Here is a 13,292-nt window from a genome sequence, read left to right as displayed (position 1 = left end):
ATTTAAGAAGAAAAAAAAATTAAGTTTTGATGTGCAAGTAGCATGTAGTGCATTCTTAGTGCACAGATGAATGATTTAGGCACTGATAATTGGAAAAAGACTTGTAAAGAGGTCTTTTTAAAAAAAGTAAAAAATGTACAATTAGACGTGTGCAGTCAATTTGCAAATTAGAATCAAATTATTTCCCATTCACAATTGTTCAAAATCTGCTCTTGCGTTTAGGAATGGGGGAATAATTTGCCTTTCTTTTTTTGCGTTAGTTACACTTCTCCCCTCGTTTGCCATGAAATCCATGAAAAGTGAAACACGATTGCGGTCCGGAGTCCCGGGTAAGAGATTCAGTGCAAACCTCTTGGTGCCGGATCAAATCTGAGGGCATCAGCTTATCGAAGTCCTGAAGGCTTGACCAACATCTTCACTTGTCAGTATTTCCACGCCGAGGTAACCCTTGCCATCTGCGGTCGGCATCTTATCTCGGGTGTTACTTGGTGTCGGGTTCTGCACGGGAATCGGACACCAGGGCGTACCCAGAGCCCAGCGGAGGACGCTCTCCACGGGGACCCTGGGTGCGAGGCGCCCTGCCCCGAGTCAAGGATACCAGTCAGCTGCACTAGTAAAGCGTTTGGGGCTCTGAGCCCCCTCTGCCTTCTTCTCCTGGGCCCGCACCGCGCTTTGTTGTCGTTGAGGCTCTGGGGCAGGGAGGCGGATCCCGGCGGGGAAGGCTGCGGGAGCCCGCCGAGTCCTGGCCCGCGGCGCGCGCCGGGACACCCACGCCTGCAGCCCGGCGGAGCCGCGCCGCGCAGGCGCGCACGCGAGCGCACAGACACACACGGACACCAGCACTCCCCGGCTCGCCGCCCAGCCCTCCCCCTGGGCGGAGACCCACCCGCCCGCCGTCATCTTAGGTTGAGGCACCCTGCGTGTGTCTATAACTTTGTGCTGCTGCCGCGGCCGCCCTGCTCGTGGAAGGGAAGAGGAGGAATGTGGAAGGCGGCGGCGCGCAGGCTGACAGGCGGTTCCTCGGGCGGGCTGCGGTGGCGGCCGGAGCGCCTCTCCTTCGCCAAGGTTGCGCGACCCTTCGCCGTGCCCCGGGCCCGCGCGGGATTGTGCGTCCTCTCCCCTCGTCCCTGAAGGGAAGGAACCGAGGTAGGCGCCGGAGCTGTGCAGCGGGGCGGCCGCCTGCCCGGTGACTCCGGATCTGCTTCCGAGCTGGGCCAGGCGCTTCCCTTTTCCCTCCCCGTGACTCGGTTTGCGCGCCCCTCTTCTCTCCCGCTAGTGTTTTTAAAGGACTTGTGCGAAGGGGGGAAAACTGTCAAGATGGCAGCAGCGGGAGCAAGGAGGTGATGAACGTGCTGGTCCGGGTTTTCTTGCGACCCGGGAGACTTGGCGCTTCCCGACCTGTTGGAAGATTTATGTTCTGACTTGCCCCCCCCTCCCCCCGCCTCCCCGTCCTTTACTGGGAAAGGGGTGGAGGGCAGAGCGTCCGTGAGAAAATAAACCACACCAAACCCCAAAGTAGCCCTTTCTGCTAAGCTCGACCCTTTGCGAACACCCGCCAAGCTGCTTGCCCCCCTTCTTCCCGTATTTTCTTTTTTTTTTTCTGGAAGTGACAAGGGCCCGTCTGCACTCGGATCCGCGTTCGCCCTCGCGGCCCGCGGGCCAAGAGGGGAGAAGGGGGCTGCCTGCGCTGTCCCCGGCCTTGGGCCCGTCCCCTAGGAGGGGGTTGGCAGGGGGGCGCGGTGGTTGCAGGACCGGGGAGGCGGAGAGGAGCCGAAGACGCCAGACTTCGGCCGCGGCGCCGCGGGAAGCACTTGAACGGGCCCGAGCGAAACATAAACAAACGCACGCCCGCCCGCCCGGGCTCGGGCTCGAGGGAGGCTAGGCTGCGCCAGCTCCCGGGCCGCCCGCTTTAAAGGCGCGGCCCGCGCCCCTCCCCCGGCCCGCCCCTCCCCCTTCGTCCCCGCCCAGCACCTAGCCCCGGAGACCTGCAGCTCCGGCGGCGGCGGGGGGAGGGTGCTACCCCGTGCGAGCCCGTCGATTCGCCGGCGTCTCCCCCGCGGCCTGACCAGGGGGCGGTGTCTGCTGCGCCAGGTTCGGGACGCACGTCTGCAAGTCTGCCTGCTCCTGGAAGGCGGGCGCGGTGCGGTCGGGGAGCGGCGCGGCGGCTGAAGACTTGCCGAGGACTGGGCTCCAGACCGGGGTAACCAACTCCCCTTTTTTCTCCACTCGTACTTCCCCAGGCGGCGGCAGTAGCGGCGGCGGCGCCCGGGAGTCCTCGCCTTCGCAGCGTCCCCGTCCCTCCCCCGTCGCACCCCGCCCGGGCCGAGAAGGGAGCGCGAGAGCCCGAGCCGCGGGCGGGCGGCGAAGATGGCAGAGGCGCCGGCCTCCCCGGCCCCGCTCTCTCCGCTCGAAGTGGAGCTGGACCCGGAGTTCGAGCCGCAGAGCCGACCGCGCTCCTGTACGTGGCCCCTGCAGAGGCCGGAGCTCCAGGGAAGCCCGGCCAAACCCTCGGGGGAGGCGGCCGCTGATTCCATGATCCCCGAGGAGGAGGACGATGAAGACGACGAGGACGGCGGCGGCAGGGCCGGCTCGGCCATGGCGATCGGCGGCGGCGGGAGCAGCGCGCTGGGAGCCGGGATGCTCCTGGAGGACTCGGCTCGGCTGCTGGCTCCCGGAGGGCAGGACCCGGGGTCTGGGCCAGCCCCCGCGGCGGGCGCGCTGAGCGGAGGGACGCAGACGCCGCTGCAGCCTCAGCAGCCACTGCCGCCGCCGCAGCCGGGGGCGGCTGGGGGCTCCGGGCAGCCGAGGAAATGCTCGTCGCGGCGGAACGCCTGGGGGAACCTGTCCTACGCCGACCTGATCACTCGCGCCATCCAGAGCTCCCCGGACCAGCGGCTCACTCTGTCCCAGATCTACGAGTGGATGGTGCGCTGCGTGCCCTACTTCAACGATAAGGGCGACAGCAACAGCTCTGCGGGCTGGAAGGTGCGTACCTATCTCGGGCGGGTGGTGGGGCTCGCCGGCCTCCTGCGCAGCGCCAGACTCCCCTTCGCTTCGTCGAGCGCGCCTACCGGCGTTGGGGACTGGGGTTGGCAGAGAGCCTAGGCTTGTGGGTCTTTGGGGAGTTTTGTGTGACCCCCAAGGAAGGGTACTTGGGGCGCAGGGGGGGAAGGAGGCTCCCTGGAAAGTTTCGGGCATGGCCAGGTTCTGAGAAGGGGCGAGGGACTTTGGAGAGAGAAGGACAGACGGACAAGAGTGCTTTTGCTGTATTCCCGGACAGCGCGGAGCAGGTAGGTCCGAGGCCAACTTTGGAGTAGAAGTCACCATCGTGGGGGTGCGGCGAGGACGCCGCGGTTGGAGTGCGGGGACGTGGGGTTGTGTTTGGGACTCGGTGCCTGGAGGAGGAGTTGGATCTGAGTTTTCAAGGAGCTGGGTGCGTTGTCACTAGCTGGGTGAGAACCCTTGGGTCCAAGTTTTAACTTCCACCGGCATGAAGCTGTCACTAGAAAAACCAGTGGTTGCAGATATTTCCCTGGCGGGCTCTCCGTTAACACCTTTATTGCGCAGAGAGGTCTTTTCAGTGAATCTGTCCCCAGTAGCCTCTGAGATGTTCTGGGGACTGGAAGAGGTCAGCGCTGCCATCTCAACGCGGTGTGGCCGCACCTGCTGCTCCGGCTGAGGCCTGGACTCTGGCCTTGTTTGAGGTGGGGTCCAGGTGTGGAGGCCTGGAGGCCCGGTGCCTCCCTTAGGCCTTTGGAAGGGAGGTTTGGTGGCAGGGCTAGGCTGTAATGGCTTCTACCAGTAAGTGAACCTGAAGAGAGGCGCTCTACTGTTCCTTTTCAGCCTCTTGGGGGCACTGGACACGTGGTAGGGAGAGAGGTGTGGAAAGGCCTATGATGTAATGACTTCCTGCAGTTGGGCATCGAAAGAGATTAGCTCCTGTGCCCTTGCTGATACCCAGCTGCTTAGCTCCTCCTGGCCCCTTCCCCCAAGATATGAATGTGTCAGTGCCAGGCAAAAGAGACTCCTGCGCATTTGGAGATACTGATTGCTTATCAGTTGCTTCTATTTGCAATTAGTTGCTGCTTTTTTTTTTTTTAATTAAAGAGTTAGTTGCTTCCTCCTTCTGTCCCTTCCTTTATTGTCTTTGGGGAGCCCTGTATCTTCCTGGGTTTCAATAGGTGTATAAAATAACATGTAGTGGAGAATTGAAGCGTTGGAGAGGAGGCTGTATATGAAAAACTAAATAATTTAGTGTATTGAGTTTTAGTTTGCTTAAAAATAAACCCTTGTAAAGTTCCTTAAAAAATTATGGCCAGTATTGGAGAGGCCTTGTTTAAATTTAAATCTTGTTTAGATTAAACAGACTTTAAAAGCAAAATGTGTGCTTTGATATTATTCCACAAATCTGTTCCATTTCCTTTAACAAATGCTGACAGTATGAGTGCTACATATGATTTAATTTTATTGCGTTGCAAAGGAGTGCCAGTTGTGTGATATGAGGGCTCTTTAGAGAAAGGCCGAGAGTTCTGTTTCACAGCAGTGCTAATGTGATACCTTTCAAAATTGAGTTTCCAAGTGGATAGCAAGGGTTAATCTCAGTGTACAGTATCAGGAAGGGGGTGAGTTTACAGGATCTAGGAAGATAGATTTGGGGTTTGGGAGTATTTTTCAAATTTCTCACCCTTGGAATTTAGTCCTGCATGTTTTGAATTTGGTGCATAGATACTATTAATTGCAAGTTAGCTAACTTTCAAGTTAGTTAATAAAGTTAAAGTAGGGAGGGTATTCAGCTTTCCTATGATTTTACCATTAAGAAGTAATTTCATGCTATTGTGCTTATAGGCAATATAACATTTGATTTTTTTTAAAAAAATTATGTGAGAAAGTGGTATTATCAAAAGTAACTGAATTGCTAATTATATTTTTATTATAGCTTGCACAATTTGCAGTTGAGATTTTGGGCCTAGTCGTAAACTTGGTGGTTTTATGTCCTAAACATTTTTTGGTTTCATAGTTCCTTTTTTCTTTCTCTGCTGTCTTATTTCTCTTTAACCAAAATTTTATGAAATATTGTAAATTGAAACTCTCAAACCTTAATATGTTTAATACAGGGCACACATTTTATGATTATTTTTACTGTAAATGGTTACATCAGTTCCACTTCTGAGTATTATGTGATAACTAATTCTTGAAGACTATAGGGATATCATTTAAAGAGTTTTTGTAAGATGACCTTTATCAAAAGATGCAGCCATGCAAGAACTTCCAAATCTTTGATGATGGAGAAGGCCCTTTGAAACTGGGGCTGGTTTCATATTCTGATTATGACTACTAGCCAACCCTATTTGTGCTTGTGGTTTAGTGGGGGCAGAAGAAGAGGGAAAAGGAAGAGGTCAGGAGCTGATTGTGACCCATATTCATGGGTCCAAGTTTCAGGAGTTGAATCCTATCATGATTAGTCATTTTGGAAGCATCTGTGTGCATTTAAACCACATTACTTTCATTCTGAGTTATGTATTCGAGTTTTTAACCTCTAAAAATGTCTAGAATTCAGGTTACTGTCTCCTAGACATGTGTGTACATAGGCACAGTAGGCAGGGTCCAGGCCTTACTTCTTTTGTGGCTTTTTGGGCGAATGCATTATGAGAGCCTGTAACCAGAATTATGACCCTAGGGGTCATAGAATGAAGGAGGCCTTGGAGATCAGAGTCAAATCAGTGGTTTGAAGCCCTGGTTGCATGTTAGAATCACGTGAGAGCCTTTAAAAAGTATCGATACCCAGAGAACCTGATTTAATTGTGCTGGTGGGTGGATTAGTGTTGATTGTTTAGGGAGGGAGGGAGGGAGGGTTGAAGTTTCTCAGGTGATTCTAATATACAGCCAGGATGAGGTTTGTTGACCTAGTCCAACCCTTTATTTAATAGGCGAAGAACCTGATTCTTGAAGTTAATGACTTTTCTAAGATCACACAGCTAGTTAGTACAGAGGTAATTAGTAGCCGCAGTTCTAGAGATCTTTGTTCTTAATCACACGGTTTTCCTCTTTAAATTGATCTTTTTAAAAGGTCATTTACTACGTAAGTAACTAGTGTAGCCTTAACATAAGTAGAGGTTGCTTTCTTGAAAAACATACTTGCCTCTCAATCTAGTCTTTCAGCCTCAGAAAGACAGATGAATGTTGATGGAGGCGGAGGAGTGCATCCTGTTTGTAGAGCTGTCCAGTGCCTATCAGTATGTGTATTTGGGAACTATGACGCGATAAAAGTGGCAAAAAAATAAAAAAAGATAGCATTTTAACAAAAAGAGGATGTTCTTGGTTAACTTAGGTTTGTCAGATACCTGCTGTGCCAGGGAGAAAGGTGATGGTTATCTCACAGGTTCCCTTACCTCAGGCATTAAAGTAGAAGTGAATAGTCAGATGTGGTTAAGAGGGGAAAAGGTTACATTTCCTTTAATTCCCATTAAACTTACTTGCACTGCACCCATAATTAAACTGTTGAGAGTGGTTCCTCCTGACTTGGGCAGACCTCTAGGACTCCAGCGTTTGCCTTGGAAGGCCTGTTTACCACTTGTCTCCTACGTGCACGCGCACACCTGCGTCGCCCATGGATCAGGGCACTGCACTATTATGCAGCCATGAGTTTCTGTGGTGGCTCCCACAGTTTCACAAATGTAGGGTGCTGCTGCAGAGGGTGATTCTTCAGCAGGCCGAGTCTGCCTTCGTAGGATAATGTGCACTCGTAGAGCGTCTTCCCCAGGTGAAGAGATGAGGGCTGACCTGCCACATACATCTTGTTTACGTGCCCACTGTTCCAGTTTTTTTTAGATTAATGCATTCGGTTCCTTTTCAACATACTGTATTAAGAAAATGTTATTTTAACTGCACTTTTACGGTTAAAAAAATACATATTTAAAGTTTCAAAATGACAAAGTCATAATAATTCCTTATTTTCTCATAATTTTGACCTTAGTCACCTTTGGAGTAACTCACCAAAGGGCCAGGTATGGTGGTGTGTGAGGAATCTTTCTTCTGCTGGGCCCACGTTGCCAAAATGCTATTTTGTAATTTCCTTTGGCAGTACTGTCATCGTCAGTGATTCTCAACTAATATACTTCCTCTTCCTACAGCAGCAATACACTAGGGGGACTGTTTTCCTCTTTTTCAAAGCTGTGTCATCGACCTATGAAGTGAAGAAATTGGCCCTTTTGGACTTCGATCTGTGAGCCCTATGTAGCAGAGAGTCTCTTTAAAAAAAGAAGCGAAGTGTTTGTTTTGATATGTTTATCTCCTTAGAAAATGAAATGAAACTATGCAGACTTATTTTTAGGAGCTTTTAGGAGAGTTCTATTTTAAGAGACTGACACCATACAAGAACATCTTGTAGTTAAACTTTTTAATACTCATGATTCTTACTTAAAACCTGCAAGATATTTTTATTTGGTAAATTAATGAAGAGGCCTTGTCCCACTAAAAAGTCATTTACTTGCTCTGGAAAAGTTAAGCAGACTCCATCCATCCAAAGATCTCGATTAAAAAAATGCAAAGATAAAAGACTGTTTAGGCCTGTGAGTTCTGGTGAGGTATCCCACTTACCCATTGCTTATTTCTGAAGCTGGAGAGAGTATGGGATTTATTCTGTTTTCATACACATTGATCTTGCCTGTAGGGAACAACCTTGATCCTATTCTTGACTCCTCATGTTTCTCCACACCTTTTCCTGTATCATAAATTGAGGGGTCCTGAAGATTCACTTTGGCTTTTTGCTGCTAAAGAAGTACTTTGGGATGACATACATACAGATGAGTAAGGATCAGCAGATATTACAGCTGAGGTACACTAAGTGAGTAAAAGATTGGGAAGAGAAAATCCTTTTTACCCATTTGCATCACATGCCATTTCATTCATTCGGCAAATATTTATGAGAGGCATACTGTGTGCAGGGCGTTCTGCTGGCCCCAGAGATCTAGTAATAGCACAAGACAAATAAGGTTTCAGTTCACAGGAGTTCACAGTCTATTGGGGGAAGACAGAAAATAAACATGCAAATATGTGCTCTGTGAACTTGTCCTTATTGTCCATTCTCTCGCCTTTTTTTTTTTTTTTTTTCCACATGTGTACTTCTGCTTTCCCTAGTGTTTCAGCTCTGCAAATGGCAAAGTTGGTGTTGAGCTCTGGCTTGAAGCTGGCCTTTAATTCTCTGCAGATTATTTTCAGCTTGCTTTGGAGATGCAAGGCCACTGTAACATGCTGCTGCCGTTTGGGAGAAGCTGGGCTTTCCCAAATCCACCGAGATTAGAGCGGATCTGGGGCCCTGGACTGATCTGGGAGCCCCGATTTCTGTCTGGTGGGACTGACCTCCCCCTGGAGTGGGTGTGGAGCCTTGATATAAACGAACTCATCTGCAACTGTTCTTGCCTCAAATTCAGAACTAAAGGAGGTCTTGGAGAGCATCTAACTGTTTTACAGTGTGTCCTCGTGAGCCCAGAGCACTACTGTTCGGTAATGCCTGCTGCTCACCCTTGTGGTTTCACAGCTGTACGTGCCAGGGCCTCCATTTCTGCAAAGTCTTACTTCATTTGCTCCTATCTGCTCCCCTCCCCCTCCTCCAGGCCGGCTCACACAGAGTGGCTGTGTTTCTCTTTTTCTTTCATTCTCAGCTCACCTTGCTGAAGAGGCCTACTTTATCCACCCCACCCACCCCTGACTCCTGCCTGTTTCTTTTGTCTTTTTTCTGTGACTCCTGTGTATTCCCAAGGACAGTGTAGGAGCCTTGAGACAGCACGCAATGTGTCTACCGAACAAACAAGTGTTCCTGATACTTGGAGCTGCTTGTAGGGTCACCATGTCCTGAGCCCATGAGGGGATAGCCTTTTCCGGGGCTGGACGCTGAAAGCGGAGGAGGTGACTCAGGAGTTAGGGTATGTCACGTGCTAGAGTCTTTGGATACGTGTAGCTATGAAGGTGGCCCAAATCTTCGACTTCCTAGTGTTGGTGTTGATATGAAGGAGTGTAATTATGAAATGATGCCCTGCTATCTAAGGCATTTCTCACAGTGTCTTGTTTCCTACTGTAGACGTCCCTGAAAAAACTTGATCAGTGCCAGTCCCCACCCATCACAGAAACTGAGGGAAACCTGATCTTGGGGTGACCTTTCATTAAGAGAAAGGTGATACCTAACCTGTCACCTGTGTGTGTATCCCACTTTATGCAGCATCAATATGTACTGTCTAGAAAGAGTCACCATGGAGTTGTTCCGCCTCAAATTGACGTATCCACTTATAGGAGCCAAGTTGTATAAAGCTACGTTGTCCACAATGTTCTGCATTTGGGGGCATCAGTCTCAGACGTGCTTGAAGTTTTATGTCCATGGATTGGAAAATAGGTGTCACATATGAAGGGAGAAGAGAAAGCAAGCCGTCTTTTCGAGAGGGATCTTTTCAGGGGGCCAGTCTGTAGCTCTTTGGAGGTAGAGTGGTTAGGCTAGTGATTGTGATAAGACCCCAATTTTGATCACATCACCGCCACAGACAAACTCAGTACCTTTAACCATTTATTCTTAACCAAACAACTCTTATTTCTTAGCATCACAACTTCCCCAATTGGAAAAGAAGTAAAGTAGCAGGTATTCATAGATTTTTTTTAAAATTTAAATTCTTAATTGTTCCATAGACTATTGTGATGTATTGCTCCATCAGTTTCCCATGAGTTGAGAGGATGGTAAAACGTAAATATATGATTGGAGTACGCTGGGCTTTTCTAGATGAGTGTGCGTCTTCCACTCTTCAGTCGGACTTTTTTTTTTTGAGACTTTTATCGTGAGAGATTTTTTTTCTTTGTAGTGCGGCAGTTAACTAGTATGGGATCACATTACAAAATGAAATGGACTAACTTCTCTGATGGGCTGAGGTCCTTCCAGTAACTTGCTGCTCGGGTAATCCCTTATGGTGAAGATGCCAGGTTAACTTCTGGGTGCTCACCAGGTCTGCATGCCCAGATGCACCCCAGTCCTCGGTGGAGAGGTGAACACAGAGCCAGGAAAGCTCCTGGCCTCCTTGTTAGAGGGCAAGGCCAATGCAGGAGGTGACCCCTGCCCTAAGCAGATGAGCTGCATTAGCTTTCCCCTGAGTGAATCCATAAACAAATCCAACAGACACCTTTGGGAGTTCTCAGTACATGTTTGTAATTTCTTACTTATTTCTTTTAAGACCTTTATGTGTGTGTGGGAGAATTCATGTCATCTTTTCCCTTGGGTTTAGAGAAATTAATAACTTGGTTCCTGATGCCATTGATAATTTATTTTAAAGTCAGAGCCAGCAGAGGGAGTACACAAGATTTTAAGCTGATCTCAAGTATTTTTCCCCATATAGCTGAAGTGGTACCTTGATTACAAACAATCAAGATCTAATAAGTCATGCTTCTCTTTGGGCGTACGTCGTCATGATAAAAGGATAGCTTGGAAGAGGGGCAGTTAAAAACCTAAGGTAACTTTTTAAAGGAAACCTTGGTCTTCTAAAACTCATGTCCATGTCCCATCCCCAAGTAGTTAAATGAAAGCCCTTTTAACTGAAAAATCTCCTCCCCTGCCTTTCATTTTTTTGCTATTCCACTTCTGACCATATATGTGAATGTCCATCTATACCTAATACCAAATTTCAGAGTATATAATGTGTCCGGATCAGTGTTATCTGTTTTAGTGCTATTTTGGTTGAGACTTTTGATATTTTCCAAAACTTCAGTTTCCCATGGGTTGAGAGAATGGTAAAAACTACATCGTTTCCAACTCAGATTTCGTAGTCCTGGATCCACTGGAGATCATAACTTTTGAAGTTTTTTACAGTTCTGTGATGCCATAATTTGTCATTTTCGTCCACTTTGCTCCATATTTTGGTTTTGGTGATTTATTTTAATTTGGGAGTTATAGCGGGTTGGAAAGTATCCCTTCCACAATTCGTGTCTACCTGGAACCTTAGAATGAGACCTCATTTGGAAATAGGCTCTTTCCAGAGGTAATTGGTTAAATTAAGATGAGGTCATACTGGACGAGGGTGGGCCCTCATTTCAACGACTGGCTTCCTTGAGAGAAGAGGGGAGGACACTAGATGTGGAGAAGGCCAAGTGAAGGCTGAGGCAAAGAGTGATGCCGTGACCAGCCCAGGAGCACCGGGCGGAGGCAAGGCAGGATCCTGTCCTGGAGCCTTCAGAGGCGGATGGCCCTGCCAGCACCTGGAGTTTGGACTTCCAGCTTCCAGCACTGAGAGAATGCACTTTTGGTGTTTGAAGCCCCTAAATTTGTAGTAACTTGTTGTGCTAACATTAGGGCACAGAAGCACAGGGATGGAAGAGAGAGACAGACAGGGTTGCAGGTAGAGAATAAAGTTTTAATTAGGTTAGAATTAAAATGTTAATCATTCATAGGCAACTTGCTGGTAACTTAAATTTCATTCTTTATCCTGCTGTGAGGGGAAGCAGGGAGGCTTGAGTTCTCCTTGATTTCCTAATGAGAACTATTAGGACTTTTCCCTTCCTCTCATTTCTGCTATGGCTTGTCCTCGGCTCCCTCTCCACTTCCCTTACTGAATTTCTTCTTGGCCCAGTTTGGGAAGCTGGTGGTGTGGCTTCACAGTCCCTGTGGAGTCCGGGCTGTGAGATTTACAGTACGGCCATGTGGTCTGGATGACAGCTTTGGTCTAGAACGGCCAGCCTTCCAGGCTCCTCATTGGAAGGAGGTGTTGAAGCAGGATACTCTCCTCCCTGTTCCGGTCAGGGCTTGAGAAGATGGAGCCCTGTCAGGTTCATTATCTCCGATGGTGGTTCAGCTAACCCAGAATCCCTCTAGAGTCCCTCGGCTCCTGATTAACCTCCATCACTGCACCGTTACCGGTTGTGTGTGTGTGAGATGAGAACTTTGATTTAACGCTCGTAACACATTCAAACGTGTAGTATTAACTATATGTCGTGTGTATTATTAACGACAGTCACCTGGTGTATGTTTTATCCCCATGCCTTGTTTATTTTGTAACTGGAAGTTTATACCTTTTGAAAATAGCTGCTATTTTAAAAGTTGCTACTATGTGCCACTTTCTTTACATTATTAACACTAATCCTCGCGTTAATCCCTGGGAGCACTGTCTTGAATGCTTATCTTCCAAGTGTGGCTGACTCAGGTGACTAACACCCCTCTGTGTGTCGATGGGAGCGTGGACTTGGACCCGTGCCTTAGGCTCCTTCCCTTGATTTTTGCATGAAGTAGTAACTTCATGGAGTCCCTGCCTGGGCTTTCAGTGGGGGCGCGGAGGAGTGGCTTTAGAGTTCCTTCAAAAACCTGTTGGTTTGGGGATTCATTTCTGTTTGTCACTGACTTGTGTGACTGTGGTTTACTGTGGGTCAGATACAAAGCGTACTGTTCAGAACTACCAGAGTGAGACATGGTGTGTAGAAATCCTTAGGGTTGGGCTATAATCTCTGAGAAATTCTCCCCTGGGGGAACAGGGTGTCTCTGCTTCCATAGGCTTTAGGTAGGCAGGTGAATGTTGACACCACCACCGAGAAAAGCAGATTTCGGGGGTCGGGGGGAGGCGGTATTTACAAGAAGTTCCTGGCAGACGTTTGGCTGCGGAATCAGATCTCATAATTAAAGGCATTAAACATATTTTGTGAGTGGTTGACTCCTTGCAATGCAGTGACTAGGGTTTAAAGGCGGGCTGCCAAGACAGAAACAGAAAATGTTGCATAATGTAAGTTGCTGGCCAGGTTAAAGTGTTTATTTCTGTGGAAGAGCTTACTGCTTTTGTCTTCAAGGTACAGATAACTATGAGTAGGACCTAAGATGCTGATTTTAATATGGCTGCAGGAATTGCAGAACCCATGTGCCCTCAGGTAAAATGTGGCTAGCAGAATACTAATCTCACGTGTGTGTTGGAAAAAAACTTCAGAACTCTCAGTTTCATAGTAAAGATAGGTGAGTAGTGCCTGGATTGTGTCCAGAAGATAATCTGAAACCCTACGATAAATGCAGAGCAGACAGAACGGTTCTGCCTGATAACTGAATATAGCCACGGTGTGGGGGAGGGGAGGGGCTGGAGGCAGCTGCAGAAGGTGGCCCTGGCCACAGGAGACTTTTAAAGGCACAAATCTGGCTGTAAGCCTGAAGTTTAAGGCGAGCATAAAATTATATCCAATATAATTGCCTGTGAGATGCCTTCTTGAAAATTGGTAGTACATTAGAAAGATCAAGTGGATAGTTAAGTCATTAACTCACATAATTCAAGTCTCAAAACTGATCCCCCCCC

The 13,292-nt window shown here is 48.6% G+C and overlaps 1 protein-coding gene across 1 annotated transcript in view; it reads left to right on the top strand.

The window, feature by feature from the left end:
- Positions 1–866: 866 nt before the first annotated feature.
- FOXO3 (forkhead box O3) overlaps positions 867–13,292 on the top strand; it is a 114,527-nt gene continuing 102,101 nt past the window's right edge. Inside the window, exons 1-2 of the mRNA XM_079781123.1 lie at positions 867–1,146; positions 2,241–2,985. Of these exons, the coding sequence (XP_079637249.1) occupies positions 2,368–2,985 (618 nt within the window). The 5' untranslated portion in view covers positions 867–1,146; positions 2,241–2,367. The remainder of the gene's footprint in view (positions 1,147–2,240; positions 2,986–13,292) is intronic.

The sequence above is a fragment of the Cnephaeus nilssonii genome (genome assembly GCF_951640355.1).
Source record: "Cnephaeus nilssonii genome assembly, chromosome: 9".
In the NCBI taxonomy this organism is placed as follows: domain Eukaryota; kingdom Metazoa; phylum Chordata; class Mammalia; order Chiroptera; family Vespertilionidae; genus Cnephaeus; species Cnephaeus nilssonii.
Note: the sequence above shows the minus strand (reverse complement) of the source record. Positions and strands in the feature narration are given on the sequence as shown.